Below are 21,665 nucleotides of genomic sequence, written 5' to 3'. Positions count from 1 at the left end.
GATTCCCAGTATTCAATCTAAGTTTATGTTTACATGGGGGTTTAAATGCTAACTTAAACTTTGCTGATCTGCAAGTTTTAAGATATTTATTATCAAATTACTATTCTCTTGAAGTCGAGACTTATATTTGCTTTTTATTTATAAAAAAAAAACATTATCAAAGTTAACTCTTCTTTCGAACTACTGGAGCGTCTATTTGCAGTCACCTAGCTAACTTACATAATTCATTTTCACTTAATTTGGAAAATGAAGTTTGTTATGTTTAAGGAGCACTTAAATTTTCAGACCCAGTGAATTAAATACCCGAATGAACAAGAGAAGTATAGATTTATCGAATATTAATGGGTACGGCACTGGAAAGGGGAGGAGTAGTGGGAATACATCTAGTTTGTAGCAAATTAAAATCACATACCAATTGCATTCTCGCTCACTATTTATTCTTAACAGCTACATGTAGTTGCGTTCATAACTTAATTCATAAACGCATTTGCTCCGGCTCAAAATGACGTATTTCGGTACATACTATGATGCAACTGCGTGCATCATGGAACGCACTGAAATAAAAATTGCGGCTCAAGACGCGAATTTCACCCTCCCCCCCCCCCCTCTCATTCAGCTAAACTTGTAACGCCTAGGACACTGCCCTCTAGGACCAGCCTCATCACCAAAGCATGCGCAGTTAGAATAGAAGAGAACGTTTTAGATTGCCACTACTAAATAGGCTGATCCTTGATCACCCTGTGAATTTTCTTATTCCTTCGTTTATTTTTGACGAGGGTGTCGCTTCAAAAATTGAATACAGTTAGTAAAGTAACAAAAGTTACAGGTACTAATAAATCATCTATTCAAGTTGGAATAAGTTCAATCTTTTTTAAATTCTTTTGTTTTTAAGTTGCTGTAAATATGATGTAGGGAGTAAGGTAAGGCAATTCTACAGCCAGCTTAAATTGCAATTTTATATGACTACAAACGAGCCATGCTGATATATGTAGGCTACTGTGGAATCATGAGTATCTGAACAAAGTGGCCCCGATTTTTGTGGGAACCCTAAACTACAATCCTCACTCATGAAAAATAAATCGCATTTTTTTGATTTATTCAAAATATAATGTATAGTTTGAAAAATCCACAATCCGCGAAAATTGGTCCCCACGAATTTTAGCGATTCTGTAGTATATTCTTAGTATCCTTCACTACGTGAAAAAATCGACCTCAGTGTATTTTTAATATGTAAGGTTGTTCTCAATCAACAGTGGCGGTCAGTCAGTGGAAACATTTAAATGTAAACTCAATGTAAACATTTAAATGTTAACTCAAATATAAACAATTAAATACAAATGCACTGATTTTGTAGAAGTTACCTTTTTGATATTATAAATGACGAAAGAAAATCCTAAATCAGACGCATTTAATAAATGAACTCTCTCTCTCTCTCTCTCTCTCTCTCTCTCTCTCTCTTTCAAATAATAAAAAAACATTGGTATTTATTTTGAATGAATGATTTATCAGAAATTGTTGCCTTGATTAAATGAAGCACCAGCAAATCAGAGTCTGGAACACCAGAAGACATTAATTCTGTCCACTGAAAGCTTTCCAAGGTAAATTACATTAATACGACCAAAACAAGGAGTATAATCTGTACTAGTTAGATGATGGAGTCTAACCAAACTCAGGCGGACTGATCAGATAAAATTATAGTGAATTGTCGTGTACGTGATTGCGAATCTTTTCATTATTTTCTTTTTTAAATACGATTTTCCGAAATAAAAAAAGAAGCCCAACTCTATGATCAGTGATTATCATGTTTAAAAATAATGAAAAACAGAACACGGTTAATATTTATTTCATAGCTTTGTTATTTGTAACACATAATACATACAAAATGTACTTGTAAATCTTTTTAACTGGAGTGATCATGATGTTTGGTTTCTTCATTTAAAGTTGTCCATAAGCTGTCTAGGATTCCCAGTTAGCTAGTAGTGTACAAGGCGTGAAATTAAGGACTGTTGGTAGGTAGATCTAACAGTAACTTGTGCAAACAAACAAAGAAACCAATGTCACTATATTCTGTTACATTTAGTTAATAAAATATAACCCAATTTCTTTCTTCTAGCTCACCGGAGCTGAAGGTTTTTACATTTTACCGTATATCCATTTTTTTCCACGTGTCACAAAATTTGCGAAAATGGGTAAAATGTGTAGCATTTTAACTTTGCGTCAGTCATATTTTGCAATTTAAAATGTTTCTTTAAGATAATGATACAGAATATAATTTCTGCGTATTCAATAAATTTGCGATTTAAAAGACATCGCAAAAAAGCGAAAATTAGATCACCGCGAAAATTATATCGGATATACGGTATTTTCTTCTTTAGAGCCAGTGAGCCAATTTAAACACTCATTCTTAAAATTGTCTTAGGTTTTGTACAACTTAAGAACCGTGCCCTCTTATAACAGTATAAGAAGTGTATGATTGGGATAGTGCTTCTGTTGTCGTCTTCTCAAGAACCAAAATAACCAGTAACATAAATATAGACTTTTACATAAATCAAGCTTTCCTGAATATCAAAGATTGAAGTTTATCATATTACCCGAGGGTTAAATACGAAGGCGGCCCATGCAGTAGTCTAAATGTTTAACCAGAAAAATACATGGGAATGTTTTGAAGCATATGACATCTTATTATTTTGACCGTCCTTTTCTCAAGCCATGTCCAAATTCCTTAATTTTCCTCTATATGGAAGAGAATTGTACACATTGGTTGCTGTTTGTAACGATGTGTGAAAGCTTTGACCAAACATAATTTTGTTTTCGAGGAAAACAAAGAAGATGGGTGGATAAGGCGTGTAAAATGCCGAAACACGGACGAATGAATAAGATACCGAAAAATTAAAATATCAATAAATCTAAAATGTTTTTTAATTATTCAAATCAATACATATTAAACATATCATCGATCTGTAACCCTTAAATCTGTTCAATACTTAACAATTTATGTAAACGTGTATATCTAATTTGTTTCAAGGTTTATTCACTTGATAATTTTTTATGGGGGGGGGGGGGGGGTCAGCAAGAGAACACAGGGGTTTGCACTAAAATCTTCTGATTATGGAGGCAGTGATTCATGATATATATGTGCTTATTCCATTGGTATACTATAATCGGCAAAAATGCACGAGTATAGTAATGTACTCACGTTCCACACTGAAATTTTGATGTTTTTAAACGAGACATTGACAGTTTCAGGTATACAGTGTCTAACCAAAGATCATTGCATGCAACGGCCAATGTACATGTATATCAACGGCAGAGAAGTAATGTTCAAAGTCAGTAAAAATATATCGACAAGTTACTCCAAAACCTTAATTTCCAATAATTTTAAATCAATAAGCAAGCAATAACACTGTCGTGTATCCGCGCCGGTAGTGACGTGTTTGGATAAAGTGAAAATGGTGGTTCCGTTTGCTTCTTCATAAGTTTTCGTTTTATTTAAGTCTTACATTGTCTACTTTTACATGAAAAAGATCGTCAGATCTATTTAAAAGTGTATAAAATCTTTAAAGTTCTACGAAGTTTATGTTAAGATTATGTAAATATGCAGTTTATGTCCATTAATTGTGAACAACGGAACAGGTTTGGATGACCTTGTTTTTCAAAATAGGAACGGTTTGGATACGTATCTGATACGGTGTGGATGTAATTAATATGTGAGTGTAAACAGTTCGTTTTGTTATCCCCTCGCGAAGGGGATATAGCATCGCTACTGTGCGATATACATGCCCTCACTCAATATTATGGATATCGTCATCCGATAGACATATATGAAGTCACATTGTTTAAAAAAATAAACATAAACGTTAAAGACTTGTGCATTTAAGCCAACAAAACTTAATATACCGTAATTTGAATTTCAATTTTACACCGCTTCAAATAACTTGCAATTTGCGTATAAAAATTGCATACAGAGCGCTTTACAGATATGTTAAGTCTGTTGTATAATCATTCCATCGATATTAATTTCGAAAGATTCAGCCTTACCAAAATCTTTACCGACACAAAAAACGTGTGTTTACGACAGTTTCAATTGTTATGCTTCTATAACGTTGTCGGCTTTAAACGTGAAAACGTCAAAAAATCAAAAGAGATCAGTCAAATACAGAATTATGTACCGACTTTAAAAAGTTTAATGTCTGTAAAATCATCTAATGATACACATATTTTTTTTTTCTCTTTTAAAATTGAAACGATATAATATATAGATACAATGCACAGAACAAACCGTGATAACGTGGATATTTTTAATTATTGGTATCCTGATATGGGTTTCATGAAAATGAAAAAATAATTCACTTTTGATACAGAGTATTTAACTTACCGAACATCATACTTGTCTATTTTTTTAAATTAAAAATTGACACTTTCCCAAACAACTTTTTGGTTTTGCAACAGCAAACTGCGCTTTGGCAAATTTTTAACTATGAAATTTTTATCATTTTACTTTCATGTTAAATACTATCGCGGGTTTTGTACTTTTTCTGCGGTAACGCCACCTTCATTTCCCGCACGAGTGACCAAAACTTCTTGATATACATAGATACTGTCATACATCTTTATCGTTTTGATTTTCTGGTGAGAATCATGATTGAATAAATGTACATATAAAATGGCGATGTTTACTTAGGTCTCGTCATCACTTGAATTTTTTGGACAAACTATATCTAACAAAAGAGTAAATATATGACTTGGCAGACATCTATGGACTTTGTATTATATCACTGGGAGTGAAATAGTTGTAGAACTTTCTTTGTCTAGCGATGTTCAGGCTTGGTATTGAATGTAAACGAGGCTCACTTTCATAATATTATTACCAAGCACGTTCTCCGATCAACTTACTTCACGATTATAAATATCATTTCAGAATAACTAAAAAACACATCATATACATGAAGTCGCTTGCAATAAAAGTAGTAGATAGTTATCTGTTAAGGTGTTTATATGATGTATTGCTTTTCAGGTTAAAAGTGAAAAACTTTTTTTTTTTTAACATTTAATTGTGTTCCTCATGTTTCAACTCATATTTTCTTTATAATTCAAAATTAAAGAAAGAATTCTTTTGAACTCTTAGTTAAAAAAAACTTGATATAACTATATTTACATTTTTCAGTGGTTTTTTTTTATGTGATAACACTAAGTAGCAATTTGTTCATATTCAGTCCAATAAATTCAAATGACGTTTGCTTATTCAAATATTTAAAAGTACAATTGCTATGAATTAAATTAATATAAGTAATAAGGAATCATTCTGTCGATATTGTGAGGTGTAATTTCGTTTCGAGCTTTATTGGATTTGATCACGCCCCGACCAAAATAATCAACTCATGATATTCGATCAAAGAATGATTCCTTATTCGTTAAATAATAAATTTCTGATCAATTATATACTAAATATACCATTTTATCAGAGGAAAAAAAACATGCTTGCCTAAAGAAATGAACTTAGTAATCCAGTTTTCATTCCCTTTGAACATGTGGAAGTATTTTGGCTTCATCACGTTTATAAAAATGTCGGACAGGAAAGAAAAATACATCTTCTGTATATTAAGTTCTTTTCACCTGACTTTAAATACATCTTTTGCATGCTGTGTAATTGAATGACCCACTATTTTTTAAAAAGATGTATCTTCGGTTGCACACCGATAAAATGCAAACTGCTCCCTTTATGTCTAAAATATCAAAAATGCTATAACTTTAAATTATTCAAACCGTACCATTTGCACAATTTATATTTTAGCATCCAAACCGGAATAATTTATTTATCCAAACCGTACTACTTCTTTAGCAGGTGCATGAAGTTATTGGTATTTTTATACATATTAATGTATTAAAAAAAACATCGGTTTGATTTTATTTGGTTAATGTAATGTTTTAAATTAATTTTGGCTGCTTCAGATTTTTAGTATGTGTTATATTATCTACGTAATCTAGAAATAGTTCTTGGTTTTAGCGTTAAAATGACACGTTATCGATTGATTTTTCTACAAATAAGTCGTTTTTATTAACGATGAACTAAAATAACGCACACTCTTTTCAACTGCAACACCTTCAGAAAAATATGAACGACTATTACGATATTTTAATTAGTATTTACCTCGTTGTCGATAGAAAAAAGGACACAACACTTATTGTTTTTGCAATGGATACGCCATTTTCACGTTATCCAAACATGTCACTACCGGCGCGGATACACGACAGTGAATAAACAAGAAACAGTTTTTTTCTCAAGAAACAAATTGTCACGATTATGTTCAGGTTATTTCAAATCGGTGATAAGATCTTGATAGCACTTTCCTTCAATCAATTATATATTTCTTTAAAGTTTCATTTGTTTACGTTAATGTTCTTTGCTAAACATTCAATAATTAAACGTTTGACTAACATTGATTTATATTACAACACATTTAGAGTCAGAGAAATACAGTGGGAAATTGAACGGTCTCCGAATTACAGACTGACTCACGATCACAATTAACTTTAATCAGAAAATCTATCGAAGTAACAAGTAATGGCATTAAATAAACTGGATGAAAGATTCAGAGTTATCTGGGAATGAAAATAAAATCAACGACTTATTGATGACTAGGACATGAAAGGCATATGTATAAATTTCACAAAGTTTTATAAAAAAGATTAATAGTTTGTGAGAATTATAACCTCTGCATGTGTAATTTGCGAACAAAAGAAATAAAATCCACTGTGATGGTGCATTAAGTTGTTTTTTTTAAAACTTTTATTCAAAATAATCGGGCGAGTGGTGTGACCCATGGGACTTGGAAATCACTTCCATCAATCATAACAATTAAAAAAAAAGAAGAAAATAGAATGAATGTCTTCACGGTAGACTGCTCCCTGGGACCGTCGCGATTTCACCCCGAAGATCCAGTCATCACGTCGACGATGCCATACAAGGTTGGTCTCTATACGCTGGGTAAGTTTCTTAAATATGGGTCAAATAGTTTTTATTGTATTATGAATATATAATTATTACTATTTCACGTAAACGAGTGTAAGAAAATTGAGGGGAGTTTAAAACCGTGAAATTACTGTCACATCTCAGAGGTTTTTTTTTTTTATTAAAACGAGAAAAACGTATCATATGATTCATGCATAACTATATATTGTACAGAAAATGTAAGTAATCCCCAGATTAAGTATGGCAAATCAAATACAGAATACCTTGGAGTTTTACTCCCAAATAATGATATATCGTATTGGGTTACACCAGGAACATGTAAGTCGCAATTATAATAGATTCATTTGCCGGTCATGTTGATTACTAACCAGTAAGTATTGCTCCCAGTCCATACTAACTGCCTTGTCAAAAGCTGTGTGGTCAATTTCGTTCATTCCGCTACTTAATGAAAACTACCGAGGTAATTAATAGTACCTTTACATTGTAAGTATACATGTAAATGACAGTGAGAGAGGGGAGACCCTTTACAAGAAAACTTCTACACACAAACATTGAGTGAATATTCATATGTAATGAATAAGGGTTGTTATTTCTCCATCAAACTGTTGCCAAACAGCGGGAAGATAAATAATTGTATATTAAGGAAAATGAAATTTGTTTTGAGACTTATATACATGTAGAAGCTTAACAATAGTGGTTGATTTATACCAAGGGGTTTTACATGTTGATATTTACAAAACGAGCACCGATCCCTGCTTGACGAAGCACATTTTCCCTCAGGCAGCAGTTTATTCATTTAAAATAAAAGCACCTCAACAAACAAACCTAAATGAGCAATTTGGATACATTTAAAAGGGATTGGTCGTAAAGGAAAGAAAAGTAAAGCACCTTCCAATGATAATTATCAAACTGAATAAGAATAAGCTTGCATGTTCTATGAGTTTAAAAGTCTAAAGGAAGATACTTAAAATACATTATTTAGAAAAAAGGAAGTTCATTTGCCAGTATACTAGCATATACAAAAACTTTGATTTGTTTCTTCAGCACTGTTTGTATCCTGGTGGGATCATGCATTACCCCAGAGCCTCCCGCCCCCTACCCCACCTATCTACTCCCGGGCCCTGGAGACCGCCCTCCGGGCCGAGCTGTTTGATGGCACCAACTACTCCACCCTCCAGCGCCCAGACAAAAAGGTGGACGTACGATTGTCACTGACTTTGCTAACAGTGAACGAATTGGTAAGCGTAGGTTGAGAAGACATTGATGAATTAGCAAAAATGTATTGCATGATTTGAGTTGTCATTTTTAGCTCATTGAAACGAAGTAAACATCTAATTGTGTAAATGATGTTTGTTATCTAAAATTGTTTGTTCTTGATAAAGTATAAATAAGTTTGTAAAAATATATTGTAGAGAGCACTGATATAAATATGTGAAAAGTTTTATTATTCAAAATACCGGTATTTATCATTCACATAATTTGCTAAAAATGAACAACATTGGTATAAAAATTTTGATATTTTAGTATAAGCAAGCTGATCAACTATAGGCAGTTATAGACTAATGAATAATTTGAATTCTGCTCACATCCTTTCCAACATCCTTTTGTGTGCGTATATCCATCTCTCTCTATATCCTCTTCATTGTTTACTTTGACTTGTACATTACACTATTTCTGTGAACTTTTGACCACATTTATATTACTTCATAATCCTCTTAGGAGGGAAATAAAGAATGAATAATGAAGAAGTGATTTAGCTCCACTATAAGAATGATTCATACAGGTCGGCTATGAATTTCGGATAAAATTGATGAAGACATAGAGTTATCATAAAGATTAAAAGATACTTTTTTAAAAATAGTTTTTAGCATTTAAATCGCTGTCTTCATGAAGTAAATTCAGTTTTACTACATGTGAGTTCTATTTTTGGCTTATTATTCTAATATTGAATTTTAAAATGAATCTTTTACATGTACTTTCTCATAATTTTTTTTCTCAGGGTGTCAATTTCAACAGTTACCCTCCCAAACAGGCACTATTTATATATTTCTCAAAACTTTTTTGTTTTATAATCATTTTCCTCGAATAGTTGTATCTCTTATAGAAAGAGCAGTATTTTTTTTACTTATATCATTGAATTATTAAAAATGATTAAATATATAAAAATAATATTATAATGTATTATTATATAAGTGTATATGCTATTGCTTGTTGAACTATGAATTCAACCAAAATACCGAAGCAACCCTTTCACAAAATATTATACATGTACATGTTTGTCCAGCTGCTTTTACAATAGCTGTTTTGGTATTTGTGTGTAATGGTATGTAGATCACTCTATGATAAACTCAACCCTACAGTGGTGGTTTCAACTGGACATCTCCATTGCGCATAAAACATATTGGAAATTTGTGTTGGTCTAATACTGGTAACTGACATACTATTAATCAAAACAAATCTTTTACAGAATATCAAGGACCAAGTCCTCTCAATATCTGGATACCTATCAGTTGTAAGTAATGGGCCTTTTTAGCCTCTTTTTGTGCACATCAAAATCCACAATGCAACAAGCTTTATTGGCCCATATCAAATGGTATACATGTGTTATGTAGCAAGTTGTATTTAAGTTCATCCTTTTGATTTTGTTTGTTAGATATAAAAATCCTATTGAGGAAATATGACCGTATTGAAATGCAGATTTAACAAAAAGCGATCGTCTCCGTCTCTAATATCGAGCTCGAAAATTGTGTTGAAATAGACATGGACACGATTAAATTCCCTTTATAAAAATACAATAGGCTATATAATGTCTTGCATACTATGATACCTCCGAAATTGGTGAAATTAATAATTTTTTGTGGGGAGGGGAATTGAATGTTTTTTCCTATCTTTTACTAGTATATACTTTATAGAATTGATGGGATTACCGACTAATTCGGAGAAACACCTTTTCCCACTGTTTGCGGGTATTTGTATAGTTATTAATATCTGTACTCTCCACGTATTATAGAATTGGAGGGATGACCGCCTATCTTGGAAAGACACCACGTCCACATCTCAAGATTACAGCAGCATCAACTTTCTTTTCAGTACAGAGGAGCATGTGTGGACACCAGCCATAATAGTGGAGAACTCGTAAGTATACACATGTTTGTATACAGAACACCCGAGCAACCTAAATGTATGAGCATTAAACAAAGGTTTACAGATGAATGGTTTAATATGTGCGGACAGGGTTATTGCAGTTCATAACGATGTGACCGGTGTAAGCTGTTTACTATGTTTTCTTTCCATTTCTTTTACTTTTTAGTTTTTTTATAGTATAATTTTTGTTTATGGGGTAATGGCTGCAAATATTATTGGATTCGGTAAGCAAGTAATTTGATACAAGGATCAATATAGCTATAAGTCATTACAATAGATTGCACGATACAGTTTGAGAGTGACTGCATCGATCCCAGAAGTCGATAAAAAGGAGGAACACAGCACTGTTAGAACTGGCAGGTTCTTTGCTCATTAGAAGCGAATTTAAAAGGATGGTTATTAGGACGCAGCTAGAGGTCCTCATATTGAAAAAAGGACATTGCAATTATTTCTTAATCGATGTCTATATACTAGTATTCATACAATTATGACAAGTAATATTGAAACAAAATTACATCTTTTTTCATCAGTTAAAAAAAACACAACATTTTTCTTATCTCAAAACCAAAATCAAGTTTGTTCAGTTTTAATTTTTGGCGATTTATTCATCATCTTATTCATGTATAAATAAAACAAAGGGGAAAAGACCCACGCTACATGTATATCAACAGATATCAAACTTTTTATTGGGAGCGAAGGGGACCAAATTTTGATAATGTGTGAAGATGATTTCCATAAAGTCCCATTCCTTTATGTTGACAGAGTTGAAGACATATCCGTGATTAGCGACTCTAAGATTCCAATGAGGATCACTTGGGACGGGAGAATCCACTGGAATCCCACGGGTATTTACAAAGTTGTCTGTGAGTCCGACATCACGTACTACCCATTGGACACCCAGACGTGCTCTATCAAAATCAGTACATGGGGGTACACACAGGGCGAGATCCAACTGCAGCTCGATAACCAGAAAACATTCGACACCAGCTTCTACAACGAAAATGGCGAGTGGGATTTGTACTCAGCGACCGGGGTTAAGTCCAGCGACAGATCACGTGGTGGGGAGTCGTACTCTAGTCTAACATTTACCCTGACTTTGAGAAGGAAGCCAGAGTTTCATATAATAAACACGATATTTCCTATGATACTGATGGCGTTTCTAATACCGATGGTTTACAAGCTACCGCCAGAGTCCGGAGAGAAGATGGGGTACTGTTTAACGGTGCTGCTGGCTTACGCTGTGTACCTTTCCCTTATTTCTGACAACATCCCCAGTACCTCAAAGAACATTTGTTATTTATGTGAGTACTCATAAAACAAACTAGCAATTCATCCGAACTAAATTGAATAATAAAAACCGGACAACTTTTTATATAAAACCCTATTTCAATTATTTCGTTACATTTCCTATATTTTCTTGTATATGTAATGGAAACTGTTATTTTTCTTTCTAGCCGTCTATCTCTGTTTAACCCTGGCATATAGTACCATATCAGTGACCATCGTCAGTTGTATTCTGAATGCTTATGCCCAAGGAGAGAAGAAAGTAACCGGATGCATTAACTCGATCTGTTGTTGTTTCAAGAGTAAACGCGTCGCAGACAAAAACCACGTGACATACTATGGCGACCACCGGAGAATGCGCATTGAAGAATTTCCGCCAGATTACGACTCTGAGATGAACGTCATTTCTTACCGCGAATACTCGAAAATACTGGATAAAATCTTTTTTGTTGTGTACATTGTTATTATTACCATCACCACTGCTGTCTTTCTGATACTTTTGCTTATCCATTTTTATTCAATCGAAGAAAAGTCTTCTTAGTCATTTGTGTAAACCTACAATTACATGTATATGGATCGATGGCATCCTCATCACAAAACTCAGTTCATTTGTAGAAAAAAAATCATGGAAGATATATCTTTATTTCCATGAAGTTAACTTTTCCTTCACAGACTTTGTGCATCATAATTTGATCATGTGCCCACCGTAATAATCTTAAACTAAAATATAAAATAAAAATACTAAAATAAAAAAGAAAAAATGTAATCTCTTTATACTTATAATCACATTGATCTTCAGGAATTGTTCGTACAATTAAAATTATTAACATGTTTAATTTATTTTTATCATGCAAACCCCAATTTATACCCTAACAGTATATGTCATTTTTTGTCACTTATTCTATCACATGACATACTGTAATGATCACCCCATAAAAGAATGATCCCTAAGATAATACACATTTTTTTAAGATATCTGCTTAAATACTAGTGAGTTTAGGCAATGCATAAATTATGATAACAATTCAAAGTATTATACTTTGTAATTGTAACAAAGTGCTCAATTCATTCTTAATTAAAGCATTCACACAATACAATTCAACCTTTTATGTGTTAAAATAATCAATGACACATACCGTAAGTCCAATGTTGTAATATAATTTGTACTTTTGTATCTGATACATAAGTCACTTTAATAAATTAATTACTTACATTAGGCTGAGTACTTTTGCACCGTCGCTCCCCCTTTTTTCATCAAATTTGATATACAGCTTACAAACATGTATAAAAGGATAGTGTGCAAACACTTTGATAAATACATGTACTTATAGAATTTCTTTTCAATATAAAACATTTAGAAGAAGGTGGTTTTGAAAAAAACAAGTTTTACGGGCGAAAACCCCTTTTATACGGAATTATATTGAAATGAACTAGCATACAATTTGCTTATCTGAGGTCTAATGCTTTCTTCTATCAGCTATGTAAGAGGAATCATGCTACAATACAATCTTACGTATATATTGCATTTTTGACCTAATCTTACCCTAATATTTGGCTGTTGGACTTTTGAAAGCTACTACGTGCATTTACTATTATATCTATTGCTAAGAACTCGTTGACGTGATTTATACATGAATGTGACCAGCAGTTCAAACAGAAGAACTTATTATATGGTCGTAAGTTAACACGTTCTTCCAACATTAGCAGAAAAAAGAAGATATATATAAGTATGCCAATATAATCATGCATGTTCGTTGTATTGTGATTGCTTTCTGATTTTTCCCGATGTGTTATGTTCTAATTTGTTTCCACGATAGGCGGCTAATCGACATTCAGTTTGAGTATATTTTGTACATGCATGAACAATACAAACACGTGTTCGATTAACTCACGTGTTACTGTACATATTCATGAGAAGCTCAATGCACTTAAAAAGAACATAGTTAAGATGATATTTTAAGTGTTTGTGTGTATCTTTAATCTTATATTAAAAGGGATCCTAATATATTTGGAATAAGGGACATATTTAACGATAAACATAGCGGATACCAATAGGATTCAAATGGAGAACAGAAATAAAGCAGCCGTCTTATTCAATTGTTATACAATCAGACTGATACATTTAGATGGATACTACATGTACTTTACACAAATATGTTCGTTGTTTTTATGTTTTGTAATTTATTGGTTATTTGAGCTCTTCTTTGAAATGTTTCCGATGAATACGAGAGAACGAGTAAAACCAAATGATTACTCATAATGCCTCATATGCCCCCATTGTTAAAAATCGTTAATGAAAAAAATCTAATTTTCCCATGTCATTGAAAAAATACCAAGAGCAGAATAGAGGCTTTAGCTAGGGGTCCTTGGATCGAGTAGGTCACTTATTATCGGTCCACTGGTAAAGATTTGACATTAGAAACCAATTAACAAACATTTTCCAAATCCTATAAACGTTCGTATTACCTTGATGTCTCTGAGCATGTGTTTAATAGGAAGAATTTTTCAGACACGTCAATTGACAAACGCAAATGGAGAGAGATTTCTTACATACTTTAACATTGATTAAAATTAGGTTACAGAAATTATCTCTAAAAATTACATAATCAATAAAAACGATCTAAACAAAGAATAATGAGACAAGAGCGATTTGTTTTACTAAACCAAAAATTTAAATATCCTCATAAAAATATTTGTGTGAAGAGCATTTTAAAGTATTCGGAAGGACAGTTTTAATTACAATGAAATTATTGGCTGTAATTGACTAAATTACGATTACAAGTAATCGAAAAAAAATATTGGTTGCATCAAAATGTCTTTGTGATGACAAGACGATTATTCATAATACTAGTACATTATCCCATAAATTGGGGAAATTGTATGCATCATATTTTAATCAATTATCATTATGCAATCACAGTTATAATTGTTGCATTTAAACTGATTGCGTATAATAATTAACACTCGGAATATGATTTAAGCATCAAAGAGCCAGTGTTAGAAATAATAAGCGAATTACTACCTATTAATAAAATCTAATATTTTAACATTTCAGTGGTAAATCACAGGGCGAAAAACCATCTTTAAGCAAGTCCTTAAAGGTGGCTTAAAGGTGACTTAAAGGAGCTTAAAGGCTATACAACCTTTAAGCCGCCTTTAAGTCACCTTTAAGCAAGTGCTTATAGGTCCTTAATGTCCAAACTTCTTTAAGCTACCTTTAAGCCACCTTTAAGCATCTTTAAGTGGCATTTACGCTCTCTTTACACTGCCTTTACACTGTCTTTAAGTGGCCTTTAAGTCAATATTGATCAAGCTGAACAATAAAAACATATATTAAATACAAAAGCTCTTTTATAGAGATGGGAGGGGGTCATCCGAGTGATAATATAATTTCCAAGGAAGGGGGGGGGGGTTCCAGGCGGTTTTAATCGTCGCTCCATTAAACACAGATCGCTATCATCAGCACCGCTCCGATGGACACAGATTGCCGTTATAAAATTCTTTATAATTTTTGGGGGGTTTAAAAATTGTTGTAGGGATGAGCGCAGTCTCTGTTTCTTAATATGTGCATAAAACTAATTTAAGTATGTTTATTTCCTATTATTCATTAATCGGTGAAAAAAATCTCTCTCTCTCTCTCTCTCTCTCTCTCTCAGTTCATCTGGTTATTAAACAAAATAAAGATAATGAACCAAAAATGCATGATTTAATTTGTTAATCGGTTTAAGGTTTTTATTTTTTTTTTTTCAATTTTCATTATTTCTAACTCTAGATCTGCTAGATACATGTTAAAGATGAAAAGACTCTCAACTGCCTTTGTTATATCGGGCAGGATATTACTGCTTTGTTTGTCTAGACATAGTTTTGTTCGTTTGTGTATATCTAATTAGAGTCTATTGTTTGTCCAACTTAAGAAAACCCCTGGAACTAACACAGAATATACAAGATATACACAACAGTTGAGTCGTGTGCCCAGGTGCATGTTTGTGTATATCTAATTAAAGTCTATTGTTTGTCCAACTTAAGAAAACCCCTGGAACTAACACAGAATATACAAGATATACACAACAGGTGTGTCGTGTGCCCAGGTGCACGCCAGGGTTTCTAAAGGCGTTGAATCTTAGTATGTACGAGTATACGATAAGTCTAGTGAATAAAAGTTAATTTACATTTGTAATTCATTTTCAAAGTATTATTTCCTAGCTCTGGGTTTTAAATATGTTACGTCTACAAATTAACGATACATGTATGTAAGAGTAAAATCTTGAGGCTAATTAATTAATGTACTGGTGATCATAAATAGGGGTTGATTATTTAAATATATGTATAAGGGTAAATATGTCAAATATACCCGGCCTGGCACATCATACAATTGTATGTACAAGTCATTTGCAATTGCCACATGCAGTAAATACGTCACCGGTAATTGGTAATTTTGTTTGTTATAGAATTGATAGTTTAAAAATCATGTACATACAATTACATGTAAATATTTAAACATATTGGAACGGCGCCGCGATCATGAAAACCGGGAAATTGCGGGAAATTGAACAAATACCCTAATAGTATCAATGCATTTAATAAAAGAAATGATTTCATTTTCTTTCTTACATTTTTATAGCTATAAATTAGACGAATTACGTATATCTACTCGGTTTAAATTTATTAACTAAGAAAGCCTACTATAGTGAACCTAACGGTTTCCATTTAGGTATAATATATTTTTGTTCACTGAAGACCAAGTTCCGTATTTCATTCTAAATACATGCCTGCATGTAATTTATAAATTAGATATAATTGATTGTTACAAACTGAATGGTTTGTCAAAATCTTTTCAAGTAAACACATTCAATACAGTGATTCAATATCCACTGATATATAGGATATAAAAACGCTTATAAATATGTAAGTTGCCGTGGCGCAGAGGATGTGTAGTGATGCTAGTAAACTAAGGGTCCCGGGTTCAATTCTCACCGCGGCCATTTTTTTTTTTTTTTGGTGTTTTTTTTTTCATTTTTCTTTCTAGAACAAAAACCGTTTGAATACCTTTTCTTTCATAAAGTTAATACATTTTGTTGGAAATTAAGCACAATATTGAATTAAAATTTTTTTTAATGGCTTAAAGGTGGCTTAAAGGTAGCTTAAAGGTGGCTTAAAGGTGGCTTAAAGAAGTTTGGACATTAAGGACCTATAAGTTGTCCTTAAAGGTGGCTTAAAGGTGGCTTAAAGATAGTCTTTAAGCTGCCTTTAAGCCATCTTTACGCTTTCTTTAAGCCACCTTTAAGCAATACATATAGCTTAAAGGTAGCTTAAAGGTGGCTTAAAGATCGTCTTTAAGCTACCTTTAAACACCTTTAAGCTATCTTTAAGGAGGACTTAAAGATGGTCATTCATCCTGTGAATATTATTGATGACATTTCAGTAAGTCGATTTTACAACTGCAGTAGAAGTGAAAATGTTAAATTCAAACTTCACTCGCAGAAAACATCGATTGGTCGAGGAAAGGTATAGGATTACGGCGATTAAAACGAGCGGACTTCCCACGTGTCTGTGCTGTATAAGTATTTATGGCAGTTGAGAAAGACAACAGTTTACATGATCATGGTGGACAAGTTTAACCATGTGTTTTACGAATCAACCATTTTTCTTCGCATCAGTTTTATTTCTTCCAGTATGACACTGGCCATCTTCCTGATCGGACTCTTTACCCCTTCGTGGAAATATATAGAATTCACTCTTGACTTTAATGGATTATCCGCCAACGAAAAAATTAATCATTTAGATGAAGAAGTGAAAATGGAGGACTCCAATGCGTCCAATGTGATATATTTATACGATTCAATGCAACAAGAACGTAATTTATCCTCCCTGGATTTAAATGACTTGTATGCTTTACTTACCAAAAAGAGCGTAAATCAAAGCCTATTGCGTTCATTGGTTGATGAACCACCACCGCTTTACACAGCGCAGGTAAAGGTAGGACTTTGGAAAACAGAAGTGTGTACCCAAGTCCAGGCAGAGGAACATTGTCTTGAACCGTTTGGAACGCAAGGTAAAGGTTGACTTTTGATATCAAGAAAAAAATTAAGAAGAATTTACCATATCTATTGGTATTTTGCATCAATGTTTTAGTATTAAATGAAAATTACTTGAACTTTTCCACGTGGAATCTTATTCAACTATTTTTTATGTAAAATGAATTTTGCAATTCTCATTAATTAATGTTTCAAAAAGTTTTATCGTTACATTTGCGTTAATGTGAGACACTGGTAAACTGCAAAACATCAAAAATTAGGTAGACAGACCAGATTTTTTGTATTTTTTACACACATCATTCTTGCCTTCGATTTGCATTGTGCAATAATCTTCGTAATTGTGTTTGCGTCTTTAGCAAAACAACAACATTGCACTGCTTAAATCCTAAAAGTGACAGAAAAACACAATTATTTATGAAACCTACATGAAAAATGTTTTTAATACCTCCATTTAGAAACAAAAGAGCAACAAAAGAAGAGCAAACCATAGAAGAGACAAACTCCCTTAAAACATTTTGAAAATTTAGAGACAAAAATTGTGTAAATTACACTTTTAATTAATTACAGTCAAATTCAACACAATTATACATTTAGCCAAAATGACTTAATTAAATGAAATAAAAAGCATCGTTACAAAAGAATTTTTATTGGCATTTGCTGTGCCAATATTGCTTCATTAACTTTGCTAATAAAACATATTGGGGTTTTCCCTCTAAACCAATCCCACAAAATTGGCATCGGCTATAAAATGAAACCCCAAATGAAAACTCAGTTTATACTAGATAATTTATGTGTGGCTCATGCTTAATTTCTGCATGACAGGGTACACTTGGATCCGCCGCTCCCGGGGCTTCTGCATCCTGGCCCTAGGAATGTCCCTCCTTACAGTGATCCTGATCCTTATGTGCCTATTCCTGTCCATCGCGGCAGACATGCTACTGACCCATGTGATGACTCTCCTAACCAGTGTCATCTCGGGTAAGCAATAGCAAGATGCGCTTTATCTCAGAGATAATATATTGTAAATCACCTTACCGGCTTAACGTTTAGTTGTATTTCAAAACATTGACATATTACAACTGTTGTTTTCTCTTTTACGTTTTTACCATTTTACATATTATACATAATTTAATCAAGCTTAGTTAAAGAAATATATATTTGGTATTGAATACCAATTATATTTATTAGAAGGGGAGATTTTTTTGTTCTAGATCTGAGACTGAAATGTATTTACAATGACCTCTGAGCTGTTTTAGCCGCCAGAAATACCTTCACGGTTTTAAACTACTTCTCACAATTTCAGTAAGCAGTATTGTGGTAGGTATCCTGATTTTCACCACTAACCACATGAAATTAGACGAGATTACAATGGTGTCAAACAACTTTGGGAAGCTTCAAGTGCCAGTTTCCAAGATATCCTGGGCATGTTGGCTCAGTGCCAGCGCGGCGCCGACGGCAGCAATGACGGTCCTCTTCCTTGGACTAAACATTGTGTTCTTTTGACAACACGGTGCCAACGATTTTAGATGAAAAATATACATATCTCTGCAAATATGTTTGCCGCATGCGGCAGTCCTTCAGTGAGGAGACAAACAGAAGGAAATCCTGATAGCAGAGTTAAACTTTATTGCTCATTTGAGCTGTAAGCTCATTTATAACTTTTTTGGATACTCGATATCCGGCGACTGCTTGTCTGTTTGTCCGTAAATTGTACACTTTACACAATGCTACTTCTTCCCTAGCATTCGTTCGAGAAATTAGAGTTGTCGAAATGAAGGATCACAATCTTTCACAATTGATAAACTAACAATCAAAATCTTTAAAACAGACCACTACACCAAAAAAAATACTAATTTTTACATCACAATTTTCATGTCAAATTGTTTAAAATGGGGATATAAAATAATGCCTGTAAACCTTTTTCCCAAAAAGTACAATAATACAATATGTGATATTATTATGAATTCATACTACATTCTGTAATTTTGAATTTATATACATGTACATTTAAACTTTTCCAACTGTCTTTCAGGGCAAATGATTTTCATCTCATGAACTAGTGGAAATACATATTATGTTGGATATACGGTATATGTTTTCTAATATGGCAAATTGGTTAAAAGTTCATTTTTACACATTATACATTAATAATCAGAATGTTGTGTGTCATATCATATATTTTTTCTTTTCATAATTTGTATGATCTTGATCTACATGTCATTTCATGTCAAATTACAGAATGTAGTATGAATTCATAATAATATCACAATCATGTACTAATATTCTGTTTGATAGTGACTCTGCATTAAATATAGTTATCTATTTAAAAGCTGTAACAAGTTCGTAAATGTCGTTCATGATGTCATAGTATACTGCACACGTAATTTTAAGTGAAGAAATATCTAAAATTGCTGTTTTGGTGGTTTTGTCACAAACACAAACCCCTGTCTAGCAAAAAGCATCAAATTTGTTGAAAGGGTGAGATGGATTTTAATATGTTATAACATTTGCGCTAAGTCTAATAACATTTATTGGTAAAATAGATTAGTTATCAGAGAAATGTTGTTAAAATTGCTTCAACAAAAGCCCAGATTTATCGAGTATGGAATTTTATAAAGAATCATATAAAAGGATTGGTACAGATTCTCGCACGTTTACTTTCTACGCTTTATGTTGTTTTATTGCAGTCTCATATACTTCGCTTTTACATTAGACAATTTTTTTTAAAGATGTCCACGGGCACTATCGCTCACCTGAGCATCAGTGAAAAGCGTCATGTTCATATCAAATTTAACGATGCAACCAATCTTTGATAAGTAGCGGGAAAGTAGTTCTCATCGATTTTATTTCGTCCACCATGACGAAACTAGGAGTTGAACTGGAGCAATTAGAATAACATCCAATACTTGAGTGCCAGGCACTGGTTTTGATTCACTCAATTACTCAAAAGTTCTACAACTAATGCTATGTTGCTTTCTTACGCGCTGAGCAGAAAATAATTCGATAGCGATACCTTAGAGCAAAAATACTCCTATCCCGTCTATCTATCTGCCATTCCTCTATATGACAAACGTTAGATTGAAAACGCATTTTTAACAGATTATTAGATAATCCGATTCAATCTTTGATCAAGATATTAACTTTATTTGTTTACGAACAATTGTCATTTCTTAAAGCGCTTCCGCTGTCACTGATAATAAAAGATCATCTGTAAAAAATATCAGAGGTTCAAAATCCGGAGGACTACTCTTAAGTCTTTATAACCAGAGGTATTGGCAACTAATTTTACTTGATTTGTCTTTGATTAATACTATTTGTGCAATTAATGTCAAATAAGAATTTAGAGAACATTTCTTTCTAGATAATTGATTTTACCTAAGAACAACATCCGTCGTTTTTCTTTTTAAGAATTTAAAATGTAAAGTTTGCATTGATTTTAATACCATTGCATTGAGGCACAAAACTTAGATTTAGTTCATTTTGCTACGTATTTTTGTATCGAATAAGTACACATATAGTTCATAGACCTCCTTTTTGTCCTCATCAACATTTACTCAATAATGTTTTATGTAAATGTATATTCCATATAAAAATAATAGCAGAATATACTGACTATTTTTTTTTACTATTTCTACAGCTAAACATGTATACTGTAAGCAAATTATTGACTGTTTGTCTTATTCTTATTTTTTTAAACCTAACTCTATTTTCCTATATACTCCTTTGTTTAACGCTGATCCGATCCCATTCTAGGACCATATACTCAGTAACTGTTTGAACAATTCAGAGTATACATTACCTATGTATCCGGACTTGTATGGTAGTATACACATCATGTAACAAATTGTAACGTTGTAGGTCTTGAAAATGTACTGTACCATACTACTGTTCCGTACGTTTTGCTATGTTGTACAAAAACAACCTATCGGTCTTGAGATCACGAATTCAACAAATAAGAATCTTAAATAATTGTACTTTTGCTGGAGCGAAAGAAGAATTTCTTCAGATGCTAACTCCATTTTTTTCAGTAAAAAAAGTTGCCAATTTTCGCTGAAAGTGGTCCAATGGTTCTTTAGACAAGAAAGAAAAAGTAGTTTTAAGTTTCTTGAGACGGTCAGACAGGTGACAGGCATAGAAATTGTCACACACCAAGGTTCTTAACGTCAAAAAATATTAATTTGCATATGACGTTTGAAACGTTGAAACGTGTATCTAGCAGCAATAAGTTACTG

At 32.8% G+C, this 21,665-nt stretch overlaps 2 protein-coding genes across 2 annotated transcripts; both read left to right on the top strand.

Annotated features, from left to right (window-relative positions):
• Positions 1-6,861: 6,861 nt before the first annotated feature.
• LOC128189291 (neuronal acetylcholine receptor subunit beta-2-like) lies at positions 6,862-13,348 on the top strand. Its single transcript, XM_052860844.1, has 6 exons — positions 6,862-6,985; positions 8,015-8,208; positions 9,438-9,482; positions 9,981-10,105; positions 10,877-11,415; positions 11,569-13,348. The coding sequence occupies exons 1-6, from the start codon at positions 6,880-6,882 to the stop codon at positions 11,937-11,939; spliced, it is 1,380 nt and encodes a 459-aa protein (XP_052716804.1). The 5' UTR covers positions 6,862-6,879; the 3' UTR covers positions 11,940-13,348.
• A 3,614-nt stretch (positions 13,349-16,962) lies between these two features.
• On the top strand, positions 16,963-19,823 carry LOC128162748 (uncharacterized). Its single transcript, XM_052826105.1, has 3 exons — positions 16,963-17,450; positions 18,256-18,411; positions 18,737-19,823. Exons 1-3 carry the CDS (start codon positions 16,994-16,996, stop codon positions 18,934-18,936), a joined length of 813 nt encoding a protein of 270 aa, XP_052682065.1. The 5' UTR covers positions 16,963-16,993; the 3' UTR covers positions 18,937-19,823.
• The last annotated feature ends 1,842 nt before the right edge of the window (positions 19,824-21,665 follow it).

Source organism: Crassostrea angulata, chromosome 1 (assembly GCF_025612915.1).
Source record: "Crassostrea angulata isolate pt1a10 chromosome 1, ASM2561291v2, whole genome shotgun sequence".
NCBI lineage: Eukaryota > Metazoa > Mollusca > Bivalvia > Ostreida > Ostreidae > Magallana > Magallana angulata.
The sequence above is the reverse complement of the archived record's forward strand: the minus strand, read 5'-3'. Positions and strand labels throughout refer to the sequence as shown.

Excerpts from the sequence above, each read along its gene's own strand:
- LOC128189291 (XM_052860844.1), top strand. The coding sequence starts at position 6,880 with ATGAATGTCTTCACGGTAGACTGCTCCCTGGGACCGTCGCGATTTCAC. Across the intron at positions 10,106-10,876 it reads GCCATAATAGTGGAGAACTC|AGTTGAAGACATATCCGTGA; the intron begins GTAAGTATACAC and ends TTATGTTGACAG. Across the intron at positions 11,416-11,568 it reads AAAGAACATTTGTTATTTAT|CCGTCTATCTCTGTTTAACC; the intron begins GTGAGTACTCAT and ends TTTTCTTTCTAG.
- LOC128162748 (XM_052826105.1), top strand. The coding sequence starts at position 16,994 with ATGATCATGGTGGACAAGTTTAACCATGTGTTTTACGAATCAACCATT. Across the intron at positions 17,451-18,255 it reads TGAACCGTTTGGAACGCAAG|GGTACACTTGGATCCGCCGC; the intron begins GTAAAGGTTGAC and ends TCTGCATGACAG. Across the intron at positions 18,412-18,736 it reads CCTAACCAGTGTCATCTCGG|TAAGCAGTATTGTGGTAGGT; the intron begins GTAAGCAATAGC and ends TCACAATTTCAG.